The sequence below is a fragment of the Piliocolobus tephrosceles genome, chromosome 11 (assembly GCF_002776525.5).
Source record: "Piliocolobus tephrosceles isolate RC106 chromosome 11, ASM277652v3, whole genome shotgun sequence".
Taxonomy (NCBI): domain Eukaryota; kingdom Metazoa; phylum Chordata; class Mammalia; order Primates; family Cercopithecidae; genus Piliocolobus; species Piliocolobus tephrosceles.
This window is the reverse complement of record NC_045444.1, coordinates 54,885,017-54,911,554: the sequence shown is the minus strand read 5'-3', so window position 1 is coordinate 54,911,554 and position 26,538 is coordinate 54,885,017. Positions and strand designations below refer to the sequence as shown.

Here is a 26,538-nt window from a genome sequence, read left to right as displayed (position 1 = left end):
GACAGGGCTAATAAAACACTTTTCTCTCCCATGGGAAGATAACAGGCACATTTTTCAGTGTCACTCTGAGATAGAGAAGTTGAAAAGCTGGCTTGCATTCCTAGAAGAGGTAAGAGTAAGCCTCCTGATTTACAGCACACATCATTCTATCAGTTTCTTTTCAGACAGCCTGTCTGGCTTTTGAAAATCTTTCTTACCTATGATTGCCGTGTCACTGCATGATGAGTACGCATGAAAGAGACTAAAGTGGACCAAGCCCTGGGCTGCCATTTAGGGCATCCTGGCTTCCAATGACTGCTAATTAATTATTTCATGGTCCCAGCATCTTTGCCTATAAAAATGAAGGGGATATGCATATTTTCTGTGATTGGTACTATTTAGAAATTTGGTTGGATTTATTATAATTTTGCATAGATAAAATGTCTTACTTATGTTTAATAGAAATATACTATATATAGTGTATCTATTATATATATTATATATAATATATATTTAAAATATATGACATATATTTTAAACATATGTATTTTTTAAATCCCTCTATATCCACAAATGTAATCTGTCTTAGCTTGATCCTACTTGCAAGTATGAACATTCTTTTCCCTCTTTTAAAGGTTGCTGAACATTGAGAGCGAAATGATCAAATTTGCCAGTTACTATGCTGGAATTGCTGTCGCAGTACTTATCACAGGATATATTCAAGTTAGTAACTCCTCCATATAATTTATAGATCAATATCTGACCTCAAAGACATTACAATGAGATGCAACGTGTTGCCACCCTTTAGGCTAATCAGAAGCCCTAAGAACTACAGTTTATTTCCAGAGGACATGAGAGAATGGGTAGGGATTCTTCTCTCAGGTGGACAACTTAGGAGGATGCAAGTGGTTGTCCAGAGAGATGAATAATAGACTCGTAGTTGTAATGTCCTGTCCTCCCCTGCCTTTTCCTACTTCATCCTCTCTTCTATATCCAGAAATGGACATTTGCAGGTTTGTTTGTAGGGGGTAGTTGAGTAGCTTGAAGAAAGTGGGGGAGGGGGAGATAGAGGAAAACAAAATTTACTTTCTTTTTCTTGCATTGCTAAAGTCTCACCAAACTGCATTCCAACCCAAATTCTGAAAAGCTGAATTTAGAGCATATTTTAGATTTAAGTGATGGAAGGGCTTGGAGGTACTTAACCCTTGTTAAGAAAGAAAAATATTTTATCTTTTGCTTTCTTTTGTAGAAAAATAATGAATTCCTTCCCATTCATTCAAGAATTCCAGGCAGTGGTGTTTGTAAAGAGAAATGAATCAATTTTTCCCATTTAGGCATTGGGAATTTTAATAACAGGCTTTTTTAATAGTTTGGGAAAATCTATCAGCAGATTAGATTTATGCTAATGTCATAATTTTTGTCTTACATTTCTTGAAAATTATTGCCTGAAAACTATGCATGAATGCTCCTAAGCAGGTCTTTCGGGGGGAAATTCACTCAGAAATGGCATGAAAAATAGTTATTTAAGAACAATAATGCCTTATTTTTGGTTCTGTGAGCCTTCTTTTACACATGAGGAAAGTGAAGCTCTGTAGGGTAAAATCCAGAAGACATGGACCTGCTTAAGGGTCAGAGCTGGATTCAAACCCAAATCTCAGGCTACCCTGCCCAAAGTTCCGTTTACCTCCACTTTTAGCAGGCAGATGACAGAGCTCACACCTTAGTTCCCAAGAAGAGGCATTTTCTGAATTACTTTCCCTCTTTTCTCAACTGTTGTATTGAAAGTAGTTTCTTCTGAAAAAAAGAAGAAATTAACAAAATTTCCGACACTGCAATGCTAAACATTCCTTTGTCCATTTCCAGATATGCTTTTGGGTCATTGCCGCAGCTCGTCAGATACAGAAAATGAGAAAATTTTACTTTAGGAGAATAATGAGAATGGAAATAGGATGGTTTGACTGCAATTCAGTGGGGGAGCTGAATACAAGATTCTCTGAGTAAGTAAATCAGAGCTGGTAAAACAGTATGTTAGGCCGGGCACGGTGGCTCAAGCCTGTAATCCCAGCACTTTGGGAGGCCGAGACAGGCGGATCACGAGGTCAGGAGATTGAGACCATCCTGGCTAATACGGTGAAACCCCGTCTCTACTAAAAAAAAATACAAAAAACTAGCCAGGCGAGATGACTGGCGCCTGTAGTCCCAGCTACTCGGGAGGCTGAGACAGAAGAATGGCGTGAACCCGGGAGGCGGAGCTTGCAATGAGCTGAGATCCGGCCGCTGCACTCCAGCCCGGGCGACAGAGCAAGACTCCGTCTCAAAAAAAAAAAAAAAAAAAAACCCAGTATGTTAGTGTGTGATTTTTGGATAATAAAACTCTTCTTTCTAAATTCAATAACAATTTAAAAGTATTTTCAGTTTTCCTGTTTCATCTCTTAAATTGGGCTTTCCTAGGTGGCATGACTTTTTCATAGGTAATACACTGTCAAATATGGACATTAAAAATTGAAAGCCAAGGTACTGCAATTTGGTGTGTAGACCTTAATTAAAATATTAGAAATGAAGTATTATAGAAGACAGTTAAAAAGGTTATTTAGCTGTCCAGGTGTAACTGGATTTAAATCCAGTTTACACCTGGTTTAGGTCATTAACAGCCACCCAGGAATTCTAAATGAGAGGAATTAGAATTGGTTGAACCCTACTGAACTGAATTTTGAGATCCCCTGAAAGACAGTCACTCTACAGTGTAGATAAAGCATACTGAAAGTCAGGACCCCTAGCTTCCAGCACTTAACTCTGCTCCTTACTGTGACCTTGAACAGTTATCTAACCTCGCCGGAAACAACGGCCTAATATCTGGGTGATGTCTTAGGTGCTTTCTCGCTATTTGGTTCCAAGCTCTATTCACTCCATCTGGACAAGAGGTTAAGGAAGTGTTCTCAGGAATATGAATTTAATATAATTATATTCAATCATTATTCTGTAGCAATTACCTTGTACTTGTGCTCTTAAGGCACTTACAGCCTAGTAGGGGAAATAAGAAGTGCAAGCAAATAATCAGAACTAACACATATTGTTTATTATATGATAGGTGCTGTTCTATAGGCTTTACGTACATTCACTACTTCAATCCTCATTACTACCCACTGGGGTAGGTTCTATTATTGTTCTTATTTTACAGACAAGAAAATTGAGCCACAAAAAGGTTAAGTAACTTGCCCAACAAGAGTTTGTATTCAAATTCTTAGTCTGGCTCCAGAATCTGCACTCTTCCCCACTACTCTATACTGCCTCTAAGCAGAATGCAATAATTCCACACACATACACATGCACAAGCATTAATTACAGTGTTATGGGAACACAGGGAGAAAGGTGTAACTTCTTGGGGGATTATACAAGACTGATGAACGAGGAGGTATGTGACTAGAACCTTGAGGCTGAAAGGATTCAGCAGACATAAAGAAAGGCTTTTCAAGACAGAGCAAGGATATTAGCCACGTAAAAGAAAAAGACAAATAAGATGGTTGCCAAAAGCCTTTATCAACAATTAGTACCAGTTTTGAAACATAGATTAAGGACAAAGTTGGTTGGCTACGAGGAAAGAGGCTTGATAACATCCCAAGATGCACCAAATTTTCCAAGATTTGAGAGGCTGTTAATGCTACCCAAGGGTGATGGGGATGGAGGGATGGGAATGTTTAAATGGGAAAGACTGAGACTTTTAGCAAGACATTTGAATGATCAAATTCAGTTTTAGTGACCAAAATTTTTCTGATTTCTAGTGATATTAATAAAATCAATGATGCCATAGCTGACCAAATGGCCCTTTTCATTCAGCGCATGACCTCGACCATCTGTGGGTTCCTGTTGGGATTTTTCAGGGGTTGGAAATTGACCTTGGTTATTATTTCTGTCAGCCCTCTCATTGGGATTGGAGCAGCCACCATTGGTCTGGTAAGAATGTCTTTTTGCATCTCTCCATGGGAAGACATTTGTCCTCATAAACAACCAAAAATGTGAAGCTTGAGTCCCTTTTCCTGAGTATAGTTAGCAACATAATTATCACTATTTTCATGTAGTTTGTTAGATTACTCCCCAGTGTCAAATGACATTTCATCGAATAGGGATTAATGATGTTTTAATAAGGTAAATATTGTTTTATTAACAGCAAGTACATTTATTGAACATTCACTGTTTCTCTAGGCACTATTAGGAGCTTAATAGTCATTATCTCTAATCCTTACAACAATCTTATAAAGTGAACGCTAACATCATTTTAAATATAAGAAACTAGGCTCAGAGAGGTAAGGGGATTTTTCTGGGACTGCACCGCTGGCAGAGCAGGATTCAAGTCTAAGGGGCTCTCACTCCAAACCCCACTCACTCTCCAATATGCCTATTGTTCCCCATGTCCTGCCAAGCTCAGGCACTTCCCTGAAATGGCACAACAGACACAGAGCATTAACAAGCACATAAGAAGGATTTCTGCAATCATAACTGTGTTCTCCATTTCATCTTACCCATTTCATCTCATCTTTCAGATAACCTCTTTCAGAGAGAAGTGATTTGACCCATTCCAAGAGTTATCCCAGTCACTGTCTTGGTTCCCCAGGTATTGAGGCCTGGACAACATACAGGTATAGGAATTTTGGGTCACATCAGCTAAAAACACTCCCAAGGACTGAGAAATTATTATTAGAGCAGCCACATTAGACAGCACGTTATGGGATCAGGCATACTAAAAATTTGCTATAAATGAGAATAGAATTTAACTGAAAAACTGCATACATACTCACACATTATTGAGCAATAGGTACTAATTTCCTATTGCTCAATAGCAAAATATTCTCACAGTCCACTGACTAAATTACTCAAACATTTCCCAGATAATATAGAAAATGGTTTTAAGTGACAATAGCAAAGAGCTCACTCCATTTCCCTAGGTCATCACTTGGCTCTACCACCAATAGATTGTATGACTCAGGAAAAATCCATTTAACCCATGAAAACCTCACTTTCTTTGTCTTTAAAATAGGGATAATACCTCCCAAAAACATTATGATGATTCAGAGAATAATCCACGATATGCATTTAAGCAGTGTCAGGCACAGAATCAATTGCTAAAGAGAGATGTATATATTTTACAATCCACTATATCATTCAAGCTTTACAACAGTCTTTCCTACTAACCACTTTTCAGCTATACTCCAGGGAACACTCAACTTCCACAGAAGAGCTTCAGGGGTTTTGCAAACATTTTGTTCATTTTTTTCCAAATAGACTAATCTCTTTCTTCAAACCTGTGATAAAGTAATATACACACTCACATGGATCATAGGCCACATTTCAACATGTTGGAGGTTAAAACATAGCTCAGTTCACTTGGTTTTAAACAGATCTAAGGCTTAGCTTCTCTAGTCATCTCAGTACCCATTTCCAGCTTTCCATAAACATGTCACTGATTTGGAATGTTGTAGGTCTGCACATGTCTTGTCTTGCTTTCAAGTCTGTGTATGCTTGTTCTTATACAACAAACTTCTACAAGCAACTATAAAGCAAACTATACAAGCAACTTCACCAGGCTCAAATGTAAACTTTAATGTTAATAAAAACAGCCTCACGTCTTGGTAACACAGTGAGACCCCATGTCTACAAAAAAAAAAAAAATTTTTTTTTAAATAGCCAGGCATGGTGGCATGTGCCTATAGTCTCAGATACCGAGGAGGCTGAGGCCAGTGAAATGCTTGAGTCCAGGAGTTTGAGGCTGCAGTGAGCTAGAATCATGCTGCTGCACACCAGCCTGGGCAACAGAACAAGAACCTGGCTCTTTAAAAAAAAAAAAAAAAAAAAGCCTCACTTTCCTTACTGTTACACTTTTTATTCACATGTTTTATAAAATGTACATTGATGAAATAAATATATTATTTTTTGAAACTACTATGAATACTTACTTAACTTACATCTTAGAATTCCATCTAAGATTTTGATAAGAGTTTTGCTGCTAAAAGTTTGGAAAAACTACTGGAAGATAAACTCCCTTAATCTGGGTATTATATATTTTTTTATATTTCTGAACTAGTTGATCTTCTGCAATATGTGTTTTTTCCTCTTCTTATTTATTTATCTGTGCCAGGGGTTTCTTTGGGGGTTCATTTTGACTAGGACTCAATCCAAGTCAATTTTAGAAAAAGTAACGTGTCTACTGTTAAGTACAGATGTCTTTTCATTTCCTTTTGTAAAAATGAAAACTACATAGTTGAGCGTCTCCAACTGAGTGAAAATGAACTTTCTTTTGTGGAATCATCTCTCAACATCATGCCTATACTCTATATGTTATATGCCATATATTATACCCAGTCATGATATCTGCATGTGTCTCTGGTGTTTGTCTATAAATTATGCAATGGTCATTGGCTAATAGCAATGAACTATGACATGGTCTAACTTAACACTTTATTAGTATAATGACTGAAACACTTTAGTCTCACAGAATGTCCTATTTGGAACTTATTCTGTGAGGAGGTTCTTACTTTTAGTAGGTTCATTTTGATATATCAACAAACAAACAACCCTGAATGAAGCTTACCATAGACCAAATCTGGACCAGATTTCTTCCTCCTGTCAATGATGTTACAGTGAGAATCTGATATTGTATTAAACTATGCCACATGCTAAATGAATCTAAATGACAGACTGACTTACCTAATTTCTTGGACTTCACATTTTCTTTTCTTCTTTTTGATTTTTAGAGTGTGTCCAAGTTTACGGACTATGAACTGAAGGCCTATGCCAAAGCAGGGGTGGTGGCTGATGAAGTCATTTCATCAATGAGAACGGTGGCTGCTTTTGGTGGTGAGAAAAAAGAGGTTGAAAGGTTGGTTAATTGGGATCTGATTCTTCCCCTAATTTCATCAATCAGTGTAGTACCCTGAATCTCTCAGTCTGTGCAAAGTGGCAGACCCACCTTGGTCTACGGCCTCCAGAGGAAGTACTTGTTCAAGAGGGAGCTAAGCAGAAAAATTTAGATTGGTCAAAGCACTATAAGAAGTCCCAAGCCTTTAGCAGTATGTTTTTAAAGATGTTGCAGTTGGCAATTTTTAGAAAGCGAACTTAGAGTACATATTTATTTCAAATTCTGATGGTATTTATGTACACATATTATACCTCATATCAGTCTATAATGCTGTTTGCTGTCATTAAAGAAAAGCCTACATGAGACATTACAACTGATACCACAAAAGTACAAAGGATCATAAGAGACTATTAAAAACAAATGCCAACAAATTGGATGACCTAGAAGAAATGGATAAATTCCTAGAAAAATACAACCTACCAAGGTTGAATCATGGAAAAATAAAGAGAAATAAATCTGAACATACCAATAATGAGTAAGGAGATTGAATCAGTAATAAAAAGTCTTCCATGAAAGAAAAGCCCAGAATCTGATAGCTTCACTGCTGAATTTTACCAGACATTTAAAGAAAAACTAGTACCAGTCCTCCTCAAATTATTCCACAAAATTAAAGAGGAGGAAATACTTCACACTCATTTTACAAGGCCAATATTACCTTGATACCAAAGCCAGAAAAGGATACTACAAGACAATCAAAGGCCAATATCCATGATAAACATGGATGTGAAAATGCTCAACAAAAATACTAGTAAACCAAATTGAATAGCACATGAAAAGAATCATTCACCATGATCCTAGGATTTATCCCTAGGATGTAAGGATGGTTCAACATAGACATGTCAATAAATGTAATATACCACATTAACAGAATGAAAGACAAAAACCATATGTTATCTCAATAGATGCTGAAAAATCATTTAACAAAATTCAACATCCTTTCCTGACAGAAACTCTCAACAAATTAGGTATAAAAAGAATATACCTCAATACAATAAAGGTCACATATGACAAGCCCACAGCTAAATCATACTCAAAGTGAGAATTTGAAAGCTTTTCCTACTAAGACAGGAACAAGACAAAAATACCCATTTTTGCCATTTCTTATGCAACCACAAAAGACCTTGAACAGCAAAAGCAATCCTGAACAAGAAGAACAAAGCTGGAGGCATCATGTTACCTGATCTCAAAATCTACTAGAAAGTAGTAGATTATTATTAGATTATTTGACTATTTGATTACTATAGTAATCAAAACAGCACGGACTGTCATAGAAACAGACACATAGACCAGTGGAAAAGAATGGAGAGCCCAGAAAGAAGTCCATGCATTTATAGTCAATTGATTTTCAATATAGAGGCCAAAAACACACCATGAGGAAAGGGCAGTCTCTTCAATAAACGATGTTGGGGAAACTGACATTCACATGCAGAAGAATGAAATTTGATCCTTATCTCACACTATACACAAATATCAACTCAAAATGGATTAAAGTCTTCAATGTAGGATGTAAAACTGAAAAATTACTAGAAGAAAGCATAGGGAAGAAGCTCTATGACATTGGTCTAGGCAATGATTTTTTTGGCACGACCACAAAAGGGCAGGTAACAAAAGCAAAAATAGATAAATGGGATTACATCAAGCTAAAAAGCTTCAGAAAGGAAACAATCAACAGAGTGAAGAGGCAATTTACAGAATGAGAGAAAATATTTGTAAACCATACATCTGATAAGGGGTTAATATCCAATACATATAAGAAACACAAACAACTCAATGACAAGAAAACACCCTGATTAAAAAATGGTCAAAAGACCTGAATAGACATTTCCCAAAAGAAAACATACAAATAGAAATATACGAAAAGAAAAATACAACAGGTATGTGAAAAGATGTCACACATCGCTAATCATCAAGGAAACACAAGTTAAAACCACAATGAGATATCATCTTATATCTGTAAGAATGGCCATTATAAAAAGAAGAAAGATATCAAGTGTTGGCAAGTATGTGGGGAAAATGAAACCCTGTTACACAGATCGCTTTTGGTGAGAAAGTAAATCAGGACAGCCAAAGAGTATGGGGATTCCTCAAAAAATGGAAAATAGAACTACCATATGATCCAGCATCCCCACTATTGGGTATATATCCAAAGGAAATGAAATCAGTATGTCAAGAGATATCTGTTCTCTTATGTTCACTGCAACATTATTCATAATAGCCAAGCTATGGAATCAACCTAAGCACCCATCAACAGACAAGTGAATTAAGAAAATATGGTGAGTGTAAATTTACATGCCACATTCAATAAAATACTATTCAGTCTTGAAAAAGAAGAAAATACTGTTACTTGCAGCAACATGATGAACCTGGAGGACATTATGTTAAGTGAAATAATCCAGGCACAGAAAAATACCCCATGATATCACTGACAAAGTTGAACTCACAGAAGCAGAGAGCAGAACGGTACTAGGGGCTTTGAGGGGGAGGGGGCAGGTAAGAGGTAAGTGTTCTCACCACATACACACACACACACACACACACACACACAATGTAAGTATGTGAGGTAATGCGTATGTTAATTATCTTGATTTAGCCATTCCACAATTTATACATACTTCAAACCATCATATTGTATACCACAGATATATGTAACTTTTGTCAATTAAAAAATAATAAAGAAATGCCAGCATGATTCAAAATGCTATTTCACACATTTTTATTGAACACCTTTTTAATTAAACACATTTTATTCAGGTACCGTGCTACATGTTCTTTATAAAGTCTGATAAGATTTCAATTTAGTCAAACAGGCTGGGCACGGAGGCTCACACCTGTAATCCCAGCACTTTGGAAGGCCAAGACAGGTGGGTTGCTTGAGGCCAGGAGTTTGAGACCAGCATGGGCAACATGGCGAAACCTCATCTCTACAAAAAAATACAAAAATTAACCAGACATGGTGGTGTGCACCTGTAGTCCCAGCAACTCTGGAGGCTGAGGTGGGAGGATCACCTGATTCTGGGGAGGTTGAGGTTGCAGTGAGCTGTGATCATGCTACTGCACTCCAGCCTGGATGACAGAGTGAGACCCTGTCTCAAAAAACAAATTAGTGTTGATAAATTATAGATCATTATTCTAGAGGTTAACTCTCAATGAAAAGAAAAACCCAAATGGCCAAAATAATACTGTTGTCTAAAATGTAATTTTGTTTATTCTTTAATTTATCTGGTATTTATTAAGTACTTACTATTTGCCATGCTTTGATTTTTATAAAATAACTATCAACTGAATAGAAAATCTTACTTTATGTGTTATAAATTTGGTAAGATGGTGTTATTCTCAGTTGCTACCAAATCCACCAAGTAAAAAAGATTAATAGGATTTACAACCTTGTATTATCCTCTTTCCCCCACTTCTTTTGGTTTGTGGAGTGAGGTTCTTTATTTCTTGTAAAAAATTTCAGTAGCATATTTCTTCCACCATGAAAGACATTATCTTTTATTGTCAATAAAAGAGGCGGTGTAGTGTTTTAAAAATGGTAACAAACATAGGATAGACCTTCAGTTTGTGTTCTGCAAAAGGTTAAAAGTTCTCCATGAATTCAATTCTTGAGATGTAGGAAGGTGGTTTCAGAATGCCTGAGCTATATATGAGACAATGCCCATTGTTAATGGCTAGATCATAGAATTACTGAAACCTATTATTTGCATTGGACTTCTATATAGTTTCAGTTATCCATGTCTCATGGCTGTGAACCTGACCCGTATGTCACAACACAGCATCTCAGCCACAGGGAAGATGGCTGAGTTGTAGATAAGTTGGTGCAAACACTAGTTCCAAGCCTGGGGAGCTAGAAACAAAATAGTCTGGTCTGCTTATTTGGAACCAGTTGCATTATTTCTGATAGCAACATGTCATGTGACTCAAGGAAACACTTCAAACACAAGTAATACTAGATCTCTCTTGTTCATACATTTATGTTGAAAATTCTTTTTCTCTTGGGGCCAAGCTTACCTCACTATGCAATCCAAGCAGCAATCAGGCAGCTTTGTTAAGTATTGTCCTTTCAACATGTTTCATTGTCAGGTTAAAACAAACTTGAAAAAACTACACAAAGGTTGTTGGAGATTTTTCTTCCTAAAGTTGCTGTGTTTGGGATGATTTTATGATCATTTTGTAAAACCACTGCATCATGGCCTGTCTTAAACATTATAACTTGAGCTGTTTCTGCTGAAATTGGCTCAAATGTTTTCTCTTCACAGGTATGAGAAAAATCTTGTGTTTGCCCAGCGTTGGGGAATTAGAAAAGGGATAGTGATGGGATTCTTTACGGGATTCGTGTGGTGTCTCATCTTTTTGTGTTATGCACTGGCCTTCTGGTACGGCTCCACACTTGTCCTGGATGAAGGAGAATATACACCAGGAACCCTCGTCCAGGTACCTTGACTTATTGACCAAGACATAGCATTTCCTTCTGGTATCTCAGAAAAGTCCATGGATTAGATATTTTGTTTATTACTTTGATGTCTTCAGGAAAAAAGCATCAATGATTTTATGGAGTCTGTCTGTGGAAACTAGTAATACCTTAACAAATTTTTTTTTTTATTTCCATAAGTTTTTTGGGAAACAGGTGGTATTTGGTTACGTGAGTAAGTCCTTTAGTGGTGATTTGTGAGATTTTGATTCTCCCATCGCCCAAGCAGTATACACTGAACCCAAGTTGTAGTCTTTTATCCTTCACTGCCTTCCTATCCTTTTCTCCTGAGTCCCCAAAGTTCATTGTATCATTCTTATGCCTTTGCATCCTCATAGCTTAGCTTCCACTTATGAGTGAGAACATACAATGTTTGGTTTTCCATTCCTGAGTTACTTCACTTAGAATAACAGTCTCCAATCCCATCCAGGTTGCTGTGAATGCCATTAATTCTTTCCTTTTCTGGATGAGTAGTAGTATTCTGTCATATATATACATATCTCACAGTTTCTTTATCCACTTGTTAATTGATGGGCATTTGGGCTAGTTCCACAGTTCTGCAATTGTAAATTGTGCTGCTGTAAACATGTATGTGCAAGTATCTCTTTTATATAATGACTTCTATTCCTCTGGGTAGATACCCACGAGTGGGAATACTGAATCAAATGGTAGTTCTATATTCAGTTATTTAAGGAATTTCCATACTGTTTTCCATAGTTGTACTAGTTTACATTCCCACCAGCAGTGTAGAAGTGTTCCTTTTCACTGCATCCATGCCAACATCTATTATGTTTTGATTTTTTTAGTATAGCCATTCTTGCAAGAGACATTGTGGTTTTGATTTGCATGTCCCTGATCATTAGTAATGTTGAGCATTTTTTTTCATATGTTTGTTAGCCATTTGTATATCTTCTTCTGAGAATTGTCTATTCGTGTCCTTAGCCCACTTTTTGAGTTCGTTGTAGATTCTGGTTATTAGTTCTTTGTCAGATGTGTAGATTGTGAAGATTTTCTCGCATCATGTGGGTTGTCTGTTTACTCGCTGAGTGTTCCTTATGCTGTGAAAAAGCTCTTTAGTTTAAGTCTCACCTATTTATCTTTGTTTTATTGCATTTGCTTTTGGGTTCTTGGTCATGAAATCTTTGCCTAAGCCAAAGTCCAGAAGGGTTTTTCCAATGTTATCTTCTCGAAATTTTATAGAGAAACAAGTAATATTTATACATTTTATAGTAAAGAGATGCTAAACATTTGAATTGATGAAACCCACAATTTAATAATTTCAGATTAACTGAAGACTTTATAGCTATGAAATGATTTTCTGAGTCCAAAAGAAAATATACCGTGAAAATGGAAAGTCAGTGATCTTTCAGCTAAAAATTAACAGCTCATATAACTGAGCTTTATGGTAGTCCAAGATACGTACTAATAAAGGTATTTGTGAAACATAATGAGTTACTAAAATGCCAGGTCAATAACATCCTTAACTGAACAGGTACTACAAATGTACTTTATTGCTTACTTGTGCTAAAGTAGCTAATGCCTTTAATTTTGATTGTCCTTCCAGTTATTCATTCAATAAGTAATTATTCAGCATCTACTATGTGCCAGACACTTAGAAAATGCAGGGGATTCAACAGTGAACAACAGAAATGTGGGGTTTTCTTTTTTGCCTTGATGGAATTTACAGTTTAATGGAGAAGAAAAGCAGTAAATAAGTAACCATGTAAATGAATACAGACAAATAGAGACGTGCTACAGAGGACGGAGAACCTTGACAGTGAATAGCAGGATAACCAGGTGTGACTGGGGTCAAGGAAGGCTTCTTATCCTGCTCCCTCTCCCAAGGCCTTTCCTCCTTAGCTTATGGCTCTCTCTTGTTGCAATTGGACTCTGATCATTGTTTGAATTCTCAGCTAAATGCCACTTTCCCAGTCAGGCCTTTTACGCTCACCCATTTTTTATTCTCTTTTGTGATTTGCTGTACTTTTTTTTCAAAGCACTTGTGTGACATTGAATATTTGCATTTATTTACACTTGTGCCCACCCTTTTCCACCCTCAGACAGTAAGATCTATGAGGTCAGGGAAACAAAAAATGAAATATTTTTTTCATTTGGCCTGCAAGTAGATGGCGAGTAGTTTTATATCAAATTCTTAAGTAAAATTTTTTAGCTCCAGATTCTGGGTAGAGCAAACAATGAAAAATATCAAAACCTTATAAACCAGAAATTTGCTAGTTGAAAGCTTAAAATTCATGATCTACTGCTTTAAGATAAATACATTGCCTGGGAAAATTGAGTAGGATTTTGATTTGCAAATGGAAGTGATTATCAGAGGTTAAACCATAATCATTCCAAGTCACGGACTTTATTTCATTAAACATGATAATACACAAAGAATAACCTTTTCAATTCAGTTTATCTTTGCAACATGAACGGATGACATTTTTTGAACTTTGTTAAAGGAAATAAATACGATAATACAGGTTAATGTGTTTTGTAAACTTTAAAGAGATAGTATGGATGGGAAGTGTTACCAATTTTATAATTTAACCACTTCTTAACAACTTAGATACATTTTTTGCAGATTGGAAAAGCCAGTGAAGTATTGCAGGTCCAAATTGTAACTATAGTCCCTTGTCTTTATTAATCCAATTCCTCCTAAGAACTTTGACATTTACCAAACTAGGGATATCAGTAGTTGGCCTTAGTCCTAGCTGCTTATATATACTTACTATGCAAGAAGACGAGCATTGAGAAAACTTATTTTTCCCTTCATTCCATGCCTACAAGGAGAGGATAGAGGTATACAATAATAATGGTTCAGAGGGAAAAGTGAATTGCTAAATTGAAAATCAAATAATATACAATTCCAATGGAAGCACTTGAATAAAAAGCCCTTTGGTAACCGTCTGTAGTAGGAATCCAATTTTATGGCTCTCATCTTTAAATTTTCTGCCCATTGTACAGTGAGCTACTCTAACTTTTGTAAATAATTTATTCTTTCAACTGATTATTTCTTGAGTCCTTGCTATGTGCAGGCATGGCATACTATGGGTCTCTAACACTTTAATCACTAATTATTAACCTGTTACTCCCAACATCTTTCTGTAAGCGTCTGCTTATATCTTAAGAGAAAATTTCCTTTGGGAAGATGAAATGCATTCTTTAACACTATACTCCGTGTTCTCTCTCTCTCTCTCTCTCTGTCACTCTGTCTTTCTGTGTGTGTGTGTGTGTCTCTCTCTCTCTCTCTTTCAGTGAGGTCTTGGCCAAACTTCTGAGCAGCAAACTATGAAGGCTGAGTGTGCATGGGCTGAGTTGAGTGTTTTAATCCACAAAACTAATTAACAATTTGATTAATCTAGTACATTTTGTGATGCACAAAATCATCACTGGCTGCATGGTAATCAGGCATAAATGGTAAGTAGTTCACATAAGTGACTGTAATTAGTATCACTTGTACACAGAGAAAAAATACACCCTGTAGTCTGGTAGGGAAAGACAAAGGGGACCTAAATGGTGCAGAAGGTTGTTCTTTCATGACTCTCTTGAGTTTCAGAATTCATTAATAAAAATAATCACATAATGGAGAGAGACATTCATTCAGTATATATAAAGTGTCAAGCACTGAGTTATGTATTATGTAACAAAATTACTGCATGTAATGCTCTCAATCTCATTCTGTAATTGGTGTCATTATACTACCACTTAAAAATGAAATTGAGGCCATGAGGTCAAGAAATATGTGCCAAGTGACATTGAGAGGGATTTGAACTCAGGTCTCCCTGACTTTGGCGCCTATTAACCACTGTTTTCCTGCCTCTGACTCTGTCTTCCCAGAGGCCATGGACCCGTTTTTCTCCAGCACACCCATAGCTTGATTGTTCCACAGCAGTCTCTCTTCCCATCTCTCTGTCTACACTACTTCTGCTGTTCACAGGGCTAAAGAATATGATGTTCAGAGTGACAAGTGATGGCTTATTGGGATGTTGCTAGCTACTGTGATGGTTTGGGAATGTGCTTTTGTCCTGTCTCACTCACTCCTCCCGCTCCAGAGAGCTGTTCAAAGAGCTGGACCCCAAACTTCAATTTAGGCCTCCAGTCAGCCAAGAGTCAGCAAACTATGGCTAACAGGCCAAATCCAGCTCACCGCCTGTTTTTATAAATAACATTTTACTGGGACAGAGCCACAGTCATTTATTTACATATGTCTGTGGCTGCTTTTATACTACATGGCAGAGTTGAGTAATTACTTCAGAGCCCATATGACCTGAAAAGCCTAAAACACTTATTTGGCCCTTTTGCAGAAAATGTTTGCTGGCCCTGGATCTAGGGCAAATGGAAGGTTCCTTTGCTGAGGTAGGAAAAACTCCAATGCGTGTGGTCTGAAACTAAATTAGACCATAAGAAGTGTTCTGTCTGTCCCTTTACCACCTCCTAAGTGTGGGACCTCAATACTTTCTTCACTGTCAGCATCATCATCACCAACATCATTACTACCATTGAAGTGACTAGCACTGGATTAATCATCCTTACACACATTATCTCATTTGATCCTTGTAATAATCCTATGAAATATATGCTATCATTATCCCTGTGTTGCAGATGAAGAAATGGGGGCTTGAAAGATTACATAATCTGCCTATGGGAGGAACCACATGCCATAGTTGAGGAAAAGGAGATGAAGAGATAATTTTTGTCCCTGTGCATAGGCTAGGACTCTAGGGAGAAAGCGTGAGTGGGCTAACCCACCACCCACGTAGGGCAGCCCTGGCCCCGTTAATCATCCTAATGTGTGGAATGAAGAGGTTACTGAAGAGGGAGAGACATGGCTGAGAGGCTCTGAGACTTTCCATGGTTCAGCCACTGCAGCCACAGGGAAGAAAGAGAAGCAGGAGAGACTCGGGCAATTTGCCCCAGTGTGATAGAACAAATGGGAAGGGTCTGGCCTATGGAAACCATCACAGACCAGGATCATTTGATTACCTGAAAAAGACTACATTCATGCAGGGCCACTCTTTGGCTTGGCAGTAGACTGTAGCCAATGAAACATCCTCTATGTGAGTCACAAGAGTGGGACCATTCTTTGGTTGACAGGGTAGAGAGGAGAATGGTATTCCTTCTGGAGGCCAACTTGAGGATTTGCCTTATTGCCTCTTCCTCACCTTTACAAACAGTGCTGATATAAATAAAACAGAGTGTTATTTGGTAGGAACATCTGGGTATGATCAGGTAGCCTTCCCCTAAGGTAATGAGATGACTGCATTGGTGAGTCAAAGAACAGCTGCCCCAAGTCTGCACAGGAACCTGATCACTCCTCCTGCATGCAGCCAGCAACAGGTGAGTCTGGGAGCTAGGTAGAATGGCAGTCAAAAGCCTGGATTCAAATTCTGCTCTACTACTTATGACGTGTTGTAACCTAATGCAAATTAGGAGCCTCCATACCTGTCTGTTCACTCTTCTGTTGTAAGGATAAAATGAAATAATACAGATAGAACACTCAGAAACATACCTGTTATTATTGTTATTATTACTGTTATTCATAGTAGTTGCAGTAGTTATCCCAGTGACTACTATAATAGCAGCATTAGTATAGCGGTAACAGCAGTAGCAGGTTGGTTTTGCATGTACCAGCCTCTAGAATAGTCAGGCTGATCTTAGTGTCTGTGTTGTTTTAGGCAACCCTTTAACCAGAAAATCACTATAAGGTTGATTATATAATGAATTCAATGATCAAATCACTATTCAAGTCCACTTTGGGTCTACATGCTACCTTGCTTAGACTTCTTACTCATTTCAAAACAGTTCTAGTTTGCAGAAGAGTAATATTCAGTAAAAAATAAAGTGATCTTCTGAATCATAACAGTGGAAAAATTGGAGATGCTTTACAGAACAAAAACTATTTTGGGTATTTCCAAACAGCCAAAGAGCTAGCTTTCGAACCCACAGAAGAAATTTCTGATAACTCTCTGAGTTAACATGGATGACCCAAATGATAGTAATTACTATTTATACATTAACAAAAACACATGAAAAATCTCTCTCTCTTTTCATTTCAGATTTTCCTCAGTGTCATAGTAGGAGCTTTAAATCTTGGCAATGCCTCTCCTTGTTTGGAAGCCTTTGCAACTGGACGTGCAGCAGCCACCAGCATTTTTGAGACAATAGACAGGGTATGTAAAAGCCAAAAGTAAAGTCCATTAACGGGTGGGGGCTGGGGCAGAACACCCATTAAGAATTTACCTTAATGTTAAAAATAGAAGCTATCACAAGGCCCTTAATTCAGCAACACTTATTATATTAAATGCTATCATGTGCTGGTGCCAATTCTTTTTTTTTTTTTTTTGAGATGGAGTTTCGCTCTTGTTGCCCAGGCTGGAGTGCAGTGGCACAATCTCAGCTCACTGCAACCTCCACCTCCTGGGTTCAAGCAATTCTCCTGCCTCAAGGGAGTGAATGCAAAAGAAAACAAGTAAGAACCCTGTTCTTTACTCATGCTGGGAGAGGACAGGCAGTAAAGAAGTATGTACATTCAAAGATAAGACAATAACAGAGTGGTAAGTAAATAAAGGAAATGAAATAGGCAATGTGACAGCGACTGGGGTGGGAGAAGGAGTCTTTAAATTGCTTGGTGGTGACAGCCAATGCTATCTCTGAGGAGGCAGCATTTGAGCAGAGAACTGAAGAAGAGTCAGCCATGCATAGGAGGATTGGAGGGGGTGGGGTATGGGAAGTAAGAGCAGGGAGGGCATTCATGGAAGAGAGGCCCCCAGGTTGGGAAAGGTTGCTGATTTAAAGAAGTTGAAACAAGCCCAATGCAACTGAATAGAGTGAACAAGGGGCAGAGGCTGGAGGCATGGGAAGGGCCATACCATGCAGGACTTCAAGGCCATGTCCATAAAATTCGCTTATCTTCTACATATGGCAAAAAGGGATTTTGTTGATTAGTCTATGGAAGCACACTGGAGGCCAAGCTAGGGAGTCAAAATCCAAGAACACTCCAGGCATGGTGGCTCTTGCCTGTAATCCCAATACTTTGGGAGGCCAAGGTTTGCGGGTCGCCTGAGCCCAGGAGTTCAAGACCAGCCTGGGAAACATGGTGAAGACCTGTCTCTACTAAGAACACAAAAATTAGCCAGCCACGGTGGCATGTGCCTGTAGTCCCAGCTATTTAAGAGGTTGAGGTGGGAGGATCACCTGAGCCCAGGGTGGCCGAGGCTACAGTGAGCCATGATTGCGCCACTGCACTCCAGCCTAGGCAACAGAGTGAGAACCTGTCTCAAAAAACAAATAAACAGAAGGGGAAGTTGGCAATCTGTTGCTCTTTCTCTCTTAAAAAAAAAAAAAAATGCCCTGAGCTGAGTCCAAAGCAAGCCCTGGAAATCCAGAGGTGATTTGTGGGTTCCCTGAACCTGTTTGATTTCCTGTCCCCTGTTTGATACTTTTTTGCCAAACAGTGAAGTTGTAACCTACTAAGGAACTGACTCATTGCTTTATCTGTTTTATAATTTGGGGTTTCATATGCAAAGAGATTGTTGAAAACCACATAAAAATGTTCATCGATGGCCAGGCATGGTGGCCCACACCTGTAATCCCAACACTTTGGGAGGCCAAGTCAGGAGGATAGCTTGAGTCCAGGAGTTTGAGACAAGCCTGGGCAACCCTGTCTCTACAAAAAAATTTAAAAGTAGCTGGGTGTCACGGCACATGCCTATAGTCCCAACTAGTCAGGAGGTTGACATGCGAGGATGGCCTAAGCCCAGGAGTTTGAAGATGCAGTGAGCTATGATCACACCACTGCACTCTGGCCTGGGTGACAGAATGAAACCCTATCTCTGAAAAAGAAAAAAAGTTGATGTCGATTTATTCAAATTCTACCTCTTTCTTAAGGTTGTTATATGCTCAAATAAGATGATGACTAAAAGTGCCCTGAAACTAAAAAATTAAGGCATTTAAAAATTATTATCTTTATTAGCAACCCAATAAGGAGGCAGATTACATTATACTCTTAAATAGAGCTAAAGTGATTGATATGGTTTGGCTTTATGTCCCCACCCAAATCTTCTCTGGAACTGTAATCCCCATGTGTCAAGGGATGGACCTGGTGGGAAGTCATTGGATCATAGGAGCATTTTCCCCCACGCTGTTCTTGTGATAGTGAGGGAGTTCTCATGAGATCTGACCGTTTAAAAGTGGCAGTTTCCCCTACCCGCTTTGTCTCCTGCCACCATGTAAGACGTGCTTTGCTTCCCCTTTGCCTTCAACCGTGGTTGTAAGTTTCCTGAGGCCTCCCCAGCCATTTGGAACTGTGAATCAATTAAAACTCTTTTCTTTCTAAATTACCCAGTCTCAGGTGTTCTTTATAGTGGTGTGAAAATGGACTAATACGTGATGAATTTCCATCACCAGTTATGGACAAGGGAAGAAGATGATGCTGGAGTGTTCTGGTAGCAGGAGGATGCCCTCACTTTGCTCTGATTAACCAGAGTGGTTAATCTCTAGATTGGGCTTCTTGCTTAACAAAAGAGGTGAAATTCAGGACAAGAATTGAAAGTTGGTAGCATTTGAAGACATCATTTAGGAACACTCAGTTTTAAACATCATCTACCATGGATACTCAAAAGAATACCCTTGGACCCCAGATTGGTTGATTAGTTGCATGGTCCTAGAAACTTAATCTCTCTGCAATTTCTCCACTTCTTCAACTGAAAAATGAGCATATCACCTGTCTAGTTTGGTCATGGTGACAATTATGTAAATAAAAGTATGAAAACACCTTGTACATTGTCTCCTGTATTATCTTAGTAATATAGTAATATAAAATATATTATAATATTGTTAACATATATTATACATTTATAATATTAATACAACATATGTATTATATAATAGTACACATATAATATCTCTGTAATAAGTCAATAAGTAATAGCAATTAAATTAATTAAATATGTATTATGTTAATATATAATATCTCAATAAGTTGTGATTATTCTCACTATTATTAATAAATGTTTAATGTGTAAATATCTTTGGCACATATCTGCAATGTTTTATCTGGTTGTTGCTCAAAGTAAATTCAAATTAAGATACATGCAAACTAAGAGGCACAATAAATATATACATCTTCATTTGAATTTACTCATAAAGCAGAGCAACAACCAGATAAAACATTGCAGAGATATGCCAAAGATGTTTCTTAGTTTGAATTTACAATTTGAATTGAGTTGTGCATCTTAGTTTGAATTTACACTGTGTTCCTTTTGTATTTCACTCCAGAAACCCATCATTGACTGCATGTCAGAAGATGGTTACAAGTTGGATCGAGTCAAGGGTGAAATTGAATTCCATAATGTGACCTTCCACTATCCTTCCAGACCAGAGGTGAAGGTGAGTGCTGGTCTTTTCCCCAGAACAATAGATGTTTTATTCTTTGATGATTTATTTGCATAACCACAAATTGCTCATTTTCTGAAGCCTGACTCAGTTCCCAGGAATAGGGAATAGAGGTGTATTTCTCTGGAAGTATCCTCTGGTGTTGGCTCATCTCAGGCAACACACCACATTCCTTTGTGATAACCATAATGTGCAAATCCCCTGGTTGGGACACAGTCTGGCAGCACATTCAGGCTAAAAGAACCATAGGACGCTCTGTCAAAATGAGTGGCAGGTCCTGTCTTTCTATGCATGTGCTAGATAAATGACAAGGCAGTTAGAACAATCAAGAAGCACAGGTTCCTCCCAACCTTCGTAGAGACTGCAGAAAGTGGAGGACACTGAGTGTACGGTATGAAGTGGCAAAGGAAAGCTACCATTATGTAGGTTTTTACTTCCCATCTGTAAATTCACTAGGGCCACTGCATCAGCCCTTATAGAAAGGTATCCTTGTGATATTATGCTCCGGTGTCTTGTTCAGGGCACATGGTGAAAAAAAATTAATTTCTTACCTTTAAATTATCTTTAAAGGCAATTTACTCTACAGGAAAATTAGGATCTACTACCCCTGAATAAATTGGCTTTGAAATTACGCTTATTCCTCATTTTCAACAGAGTATCTCTAGCTACTCTCTCTTAATAATATTTCTGTTATCTGCACAGAACTAAATCCCATTTTGTTAGCATAACTTAACTCTGACACTACATACCTATCATATATATATATCATTCTCTCTTTTAATATATGAATATATACAGAAAGAAGGTAAACATATACATAAAATGCAGGTAAATGTTTATATAATATTTATAGTATATAATACATAAATATATGATATGTAAATATATATTTACCTATATTTTATATCTATATATACATACCTACATTATCGGTATGTAGGTAAATATAAATATATCTATAAATATATATGACAAATGTACAAATATAAGTGTATATCTCTATTTACCTATATTATATACATAAATATATAAAACATAAGTAAATATATATTCTGATTCCATACTTAAAGTATATTTTTATTATCTATTACATATCTACCTAAACATCAAATGTTGTAATGTATGTAAAGGTGCTTTATAAGCTATAAATTACAAAGTAGTACACACTCAGTAAATATTTTTGAATGGATAGCTAAAGCTTATATTACGTTGGTGGAAAGCAAGTATGGTTTTGGCCATTACTTTTAATAGCAAAATAAAATCTCCTTACTTAAACCTATATGTATTTATTCATAGTACAAGTATGTTTTTAACCCTCTGTGTGCCAGATTGTACCGGCCTGTAATGATAAACAAGCACATTTGATGCCTGCTTGCCCTGGGAGCTTACAGTCCAATACAGACCAATAAGTGAAAATGTATTTGCAAGTTTGACTCGTAGTGTGAAATGAAAAGTGTGAGATTTTGTGACACAGAGGACCCCAAACCACATTTTCCATAATCAGTACAAAAATCACCTCTTAATTGGTGAAAATATTTGACAGATAGTTATGAATTAGCTTCTCATTCTTTCCTCGCAAGACCTACTAGCCAGCATTCAGTCTTTACCTAGCAAACACACCATGAATATTTATTAAGTAAGTTTATTCAAATGGTATGTTCATACACCATACACAAGAAGGACGGCTTAAAATCTGCAAATTACCTTACTGTTAATCCATGATCAGTAAATTAGTACTATATTTCTAACTTAATGGTTTTTTTTCTTTAACTAATTGGCATAGTCTCCTTATCCTAGTATGTCAGGAATATTTTAAATTAGATTTTGGAACATAATTTCAAAAGTTAACATGTCTTATTTACTTCACCTGTGTCAACGTACATCATTTCATTTCTTGGTCATGGCTCTCAGTTAAATAATTAAGTAATGTGCTAAATGCCAAAACCTCATCCTTGCCAATGTCTTCTTTTGCTGGTTATAGATGGATATCAGTGGACATTGCTTTGGCAGCATACGTAAATACACACACGGACACCGAGTATCCACAGAAAGCATCTGCACTTGTAGCCCAATTGTTTGATTTGGTAAACAGTGACAATCTGAACTTTGCTTTTTCTTTCTTCTCCAGATTCTAAATAACCTCAACATGGTCATTAAACCAGGGGAAATGACAGCTCTGGTAGGACCCAGTGGAGCTGGAAAAAGTACAGCACTGCAGCTCATTCAGCGATTCTATGATCCCTGTGAAGGAATGGTGAGTGTCTTCCAGAAACTCCTCAATACATGGGACAGTAAAGGGCAAATGGCAGCATATTGATCAAACAGAAAGGCGTGGCATACATTGAGACTGTCCTGGCATGCATAGTTGTTAACTTAATGATTTGTTACTGAATTGATGAGACACGCTCCCTACATGGTAACAGTGTTCAATGAATAACCAGTCAATTCCATTCACTGTGTAATGTAACTGAATGTACAGATACAGTCAGGTGTGGCATAACAACATTTCAGTCAGTGATGGATTTCATATATGATGGTGGTTCCGTAAGATTATGATGGACCATATATAGAAATCTGACATATGTCACTTCATGTTGGCATTGCAGATTAAGTTAAGAGAAATGATTGATTTTAGTAATAGTGCTAGGACATTTGGAAATATATATATATATACACCATCTAAATTTGTGTAACTACACTGTGATGTTCACCAATGATGAAACCGCCTGAGGACTCATTTCTCAGAATGTATCCCCATCGCTTGACTATAATTAACTGTACATTTAAAATGCTATCGATGCCTCTTCAGTGAACTATCTATTCCACTTTTTTCTTTGTATTATAACAAAAATGTTATTGTGTCCTTAAGTTCTCCAAACACTAAGTATAGGAATAATAACAGGACTTGAAATTAAGACATAGCAGTCCTAAGAAACTAAGAAAAATGAGTATTAGTAATTGCCATTTATTTATCACATATTATGTGTCAGATACTTTATTGAAATAATTGCTTATTGTCACAATGACCCCCAAAGGTACATAGGCCCATTTGACAAACAAGGAAGCAGAGAGTCAGAGAGATGGAGACTTGTCTAGGGTCATTCAGCAGGTAAATGATCAAGTCAGGATTGAATCCAGGTGTGTTTGGTTCCAAAGCCCATGCTCTTTTCACTCTGTCTCAAAATCATTCTTGTCAGCGTCTCCTTGATGCCTTGAGACGGAATCGTTTAACTGTGTATTTAATGGCTCCAACAAAATGAGTTCTCTATCATGCATATAATATTACACAGGCATGGCAAATATAACAGAGTTTTCCTTTTTCACAGACATCTCCTCTCTGATTGGGTATTCTTCACTACATACTACCATAACTGCACTCTGGATATATAGAAATCATAGTTTCTTGATAGAAGATTTTTACATTTTTACTAATAGTGATTTTTATTTGCTCCCACTGATAGTTTCACTTGCTTTTTAACAGCAAAGTGTTATTTGATGAATCTGGCCAGAAATAAGACTTACTATAAACCATATATACAAGATAGGGATCATTGTTTATTTTTACTGTATCTTTTGAGTCCATTTTCATCAAAACTCAAAAGATATAAAAATATTTAAAATACAGTGAATAACTGACTCTACTCTTTACTGGAATCAAAAATTTGTCCATTCCTGGGCCAGTGGTGTTAAATTAAGTGACTTTATTTACATCATTTATGTTTCTACAATGAATTGTTCTGCAGCTGTACTTGATTTCAATTACATATTATCATCCTTACATAAAGAACCACATTTCAAGAGGAATTGTTTCCATTAGAACCTTATTGGCCTCTATTTTTTCTGCCCATTGGTCAAGTATGACATACTATTATGATTCAGAACCCTGAGAGGTTCCAAAAGTTGTGATGTTGTGCCCATGCTCTCTAGGTGACCGTGGATGGCCATGACATTCGCTCTCTTAACATTCAGTGGCTTAGAGATCAGATTGGGATCGTGGAGCAAGAGCCAGTTCTGTTTTCTACCACCATTGCAGAAAATATTCGCTACGGCAGAGAAGATGCAACAATGGAAGACATAGTCCAAGCTGCCAAGGAGGCCAATGCGTACAACTTCATCATGGACCTGCCACAGGTACCCTAGCTGTACATTCCTGGGAGAAACCAAGATGTCATAGAAGGAAAAAAAGTGGCACAATTATACACATTTCTTTTCATATGATTCCCAAGTAATTAAATTCTTAAGCCATATTTTAGTTTCATGTCTGAAAAAGTACTATGAGTTTTTTTCCTTTCATCTGAAAATACACTGTTTATATGTTCAAATCTATCAAAAAAGGAAGTTTTCTTTTGAAAAGCTCCCTTTGTTGGTAATATATTAAACATCTACCAAAATGGGGAACTATCTTTTTTAAAACTCCTTTGACATAGATACAGTGTCCTTATTCCTTTTATTAAGCATTTGTCTAAGCAGATGCTAAACGTCATGTTGCAATAACTTGCACAATAATCTAATGACGTCTACTCTTATAACTGTCTTGTGCTTAGGCAGCTAATATTGTGTCAAAAACAATTCTTTGTATATCTCCATTCTAAGCAACAACAACTGCAAAAGCCAACTCCTCAGCATTATACTTAAATGGATTTTGCCACCGATGGTCTGCTAAGTCAAAGAAGAGTTATTGTAAAGAGGTAACATGTGTACAGTTCTTACTACATACCAGGCACTGTTCTAAGCACTTCACATCTATTGACTCATTAAATCCTCACAACAGCCCTCTTAAGCAGCTAATATTATTATCTCCATCTACAGATGGAAAACTGAGGTTCTTTTTTTTTTTGGAGACGGAGTCTCGCTCTGTCGCCCAGGCTGGAGTGCAGTGGCCGGATCTCAGCTCACTGCAAGCTCTGCCTCCCGGGTTTACGCCATTCTCCCGCCTCAGCCTCCCGAGTAGCTGGGACTACAGGTGCCCGCCACCTCGCCCGGCTAGTTTTTTGTATTTTTTTAGTAGAGACGGGGTTTCACCGTGTTAGCCAGGATGGTCTCGATCTCCTGACCTCGTGATCCGCCCGTCTCGGCCTCCCAAAGTGCTGGGATTACAGGCTTGAGCCACCGTGCCCGGCCAGAAAACTGAGGTTCTAAGAGGTCAAAGAGCTTGCTCAAGATTATACAGCATGTAAGTGGAAAGACAAGGTTCATAATGAGGTGGTCTGCCTTCAGAGTCAGTGATCTTGAACACTTCCCTTTTGGCCTTCTAAATTCTCTTTATGAATAGGATTGCAGCTGTGGCTATGATATAGCCTAGTAGTTGAAGAGTATAAAACTTTAGAATCAGACTGCCTTGATACAAATCCCAGCTTCTCTGTTTATAGGCTTTATGAACTTTCTCAAGTTACTTTAATTCTTTGGGCCCAGTGTTTCCTTATTCATCAGTTGCGAATAGCAGCACCTGCCTCATAAGGTATCTATGAGAACTAAAAGAGATGTTATGTGTAAAAAGCTCAGCACCATGCTTTATTCACAGTAGGGGCTCAATTCATGTTGGTTAGTAATAAGTAAGATAAGTGTCTGACTGTTAATACCTAATTATTAGATTCCAATGTTGTGCTAGACCTGTGAGATAATCAGTAACCATCTTCTGTCAATGATAATCCTTATAAAGCTAGTTTGACCTTTTATTCATAATGTAAAAACAGCCTTTGCATTCTGTTTTGCTGTGTTGTCTAACAAGAGAAAAGAGACAAGGATTTGTTCTGTGCTTTAATCTTCTAAGATAGATATTTAAGAC

General features: G+C 37.5%; 1 protein-coding gene across 1 annotated transcript in view; it reads left to right on the top strand.

Moving 5' to 3' along the window:
* The window catches only part of ABCB11 (ATP binding cassette subfamily B member 11), a 110,112-nt gene that overhangs the window by 36,344 nt on the left and 47,230 nt on the right, over positions 1 to 26,538 (top strand). Inside the window, exons 6-14 of the mRNA XM_023189708.2 lie at positions 615 to 702; positions 1,843 to 1,976; positions 3,759 to 3,930; positions 6,726 to 6,850; positions 11,146 to 11,320; positions 17,417 to 17,530; positions 20,637 to 20,747; positions 22,882 to 23,007; positions 24,681 to 24,884. Coding sequence (XP_023045476.1) covers positions 615 to 702; positions 1,843 to 1,976; positions 3,759 to 3,930; positions 6,726 to 6,850; positions 11,146 to 11,320; positions 17,417 to 17,530; positions 20,637 to 20,747; positions 22,882 to 23,007; positions 24,681 to 24,884 — 1,249 coding nt within the window. The remainder of the gene's footprint in view (positions 1 to 614; positions 703 to 1,842; positions 1,977 to 3,758; positions 3,931 to 6,725; positions 6,851 to 11,145; positions 11,321 to 17,416; positions 17,531 to 20,636; positions 20,748 to 22,881; positions 23,008 to 24,680; positions 24,885 to 26,538) is intronic.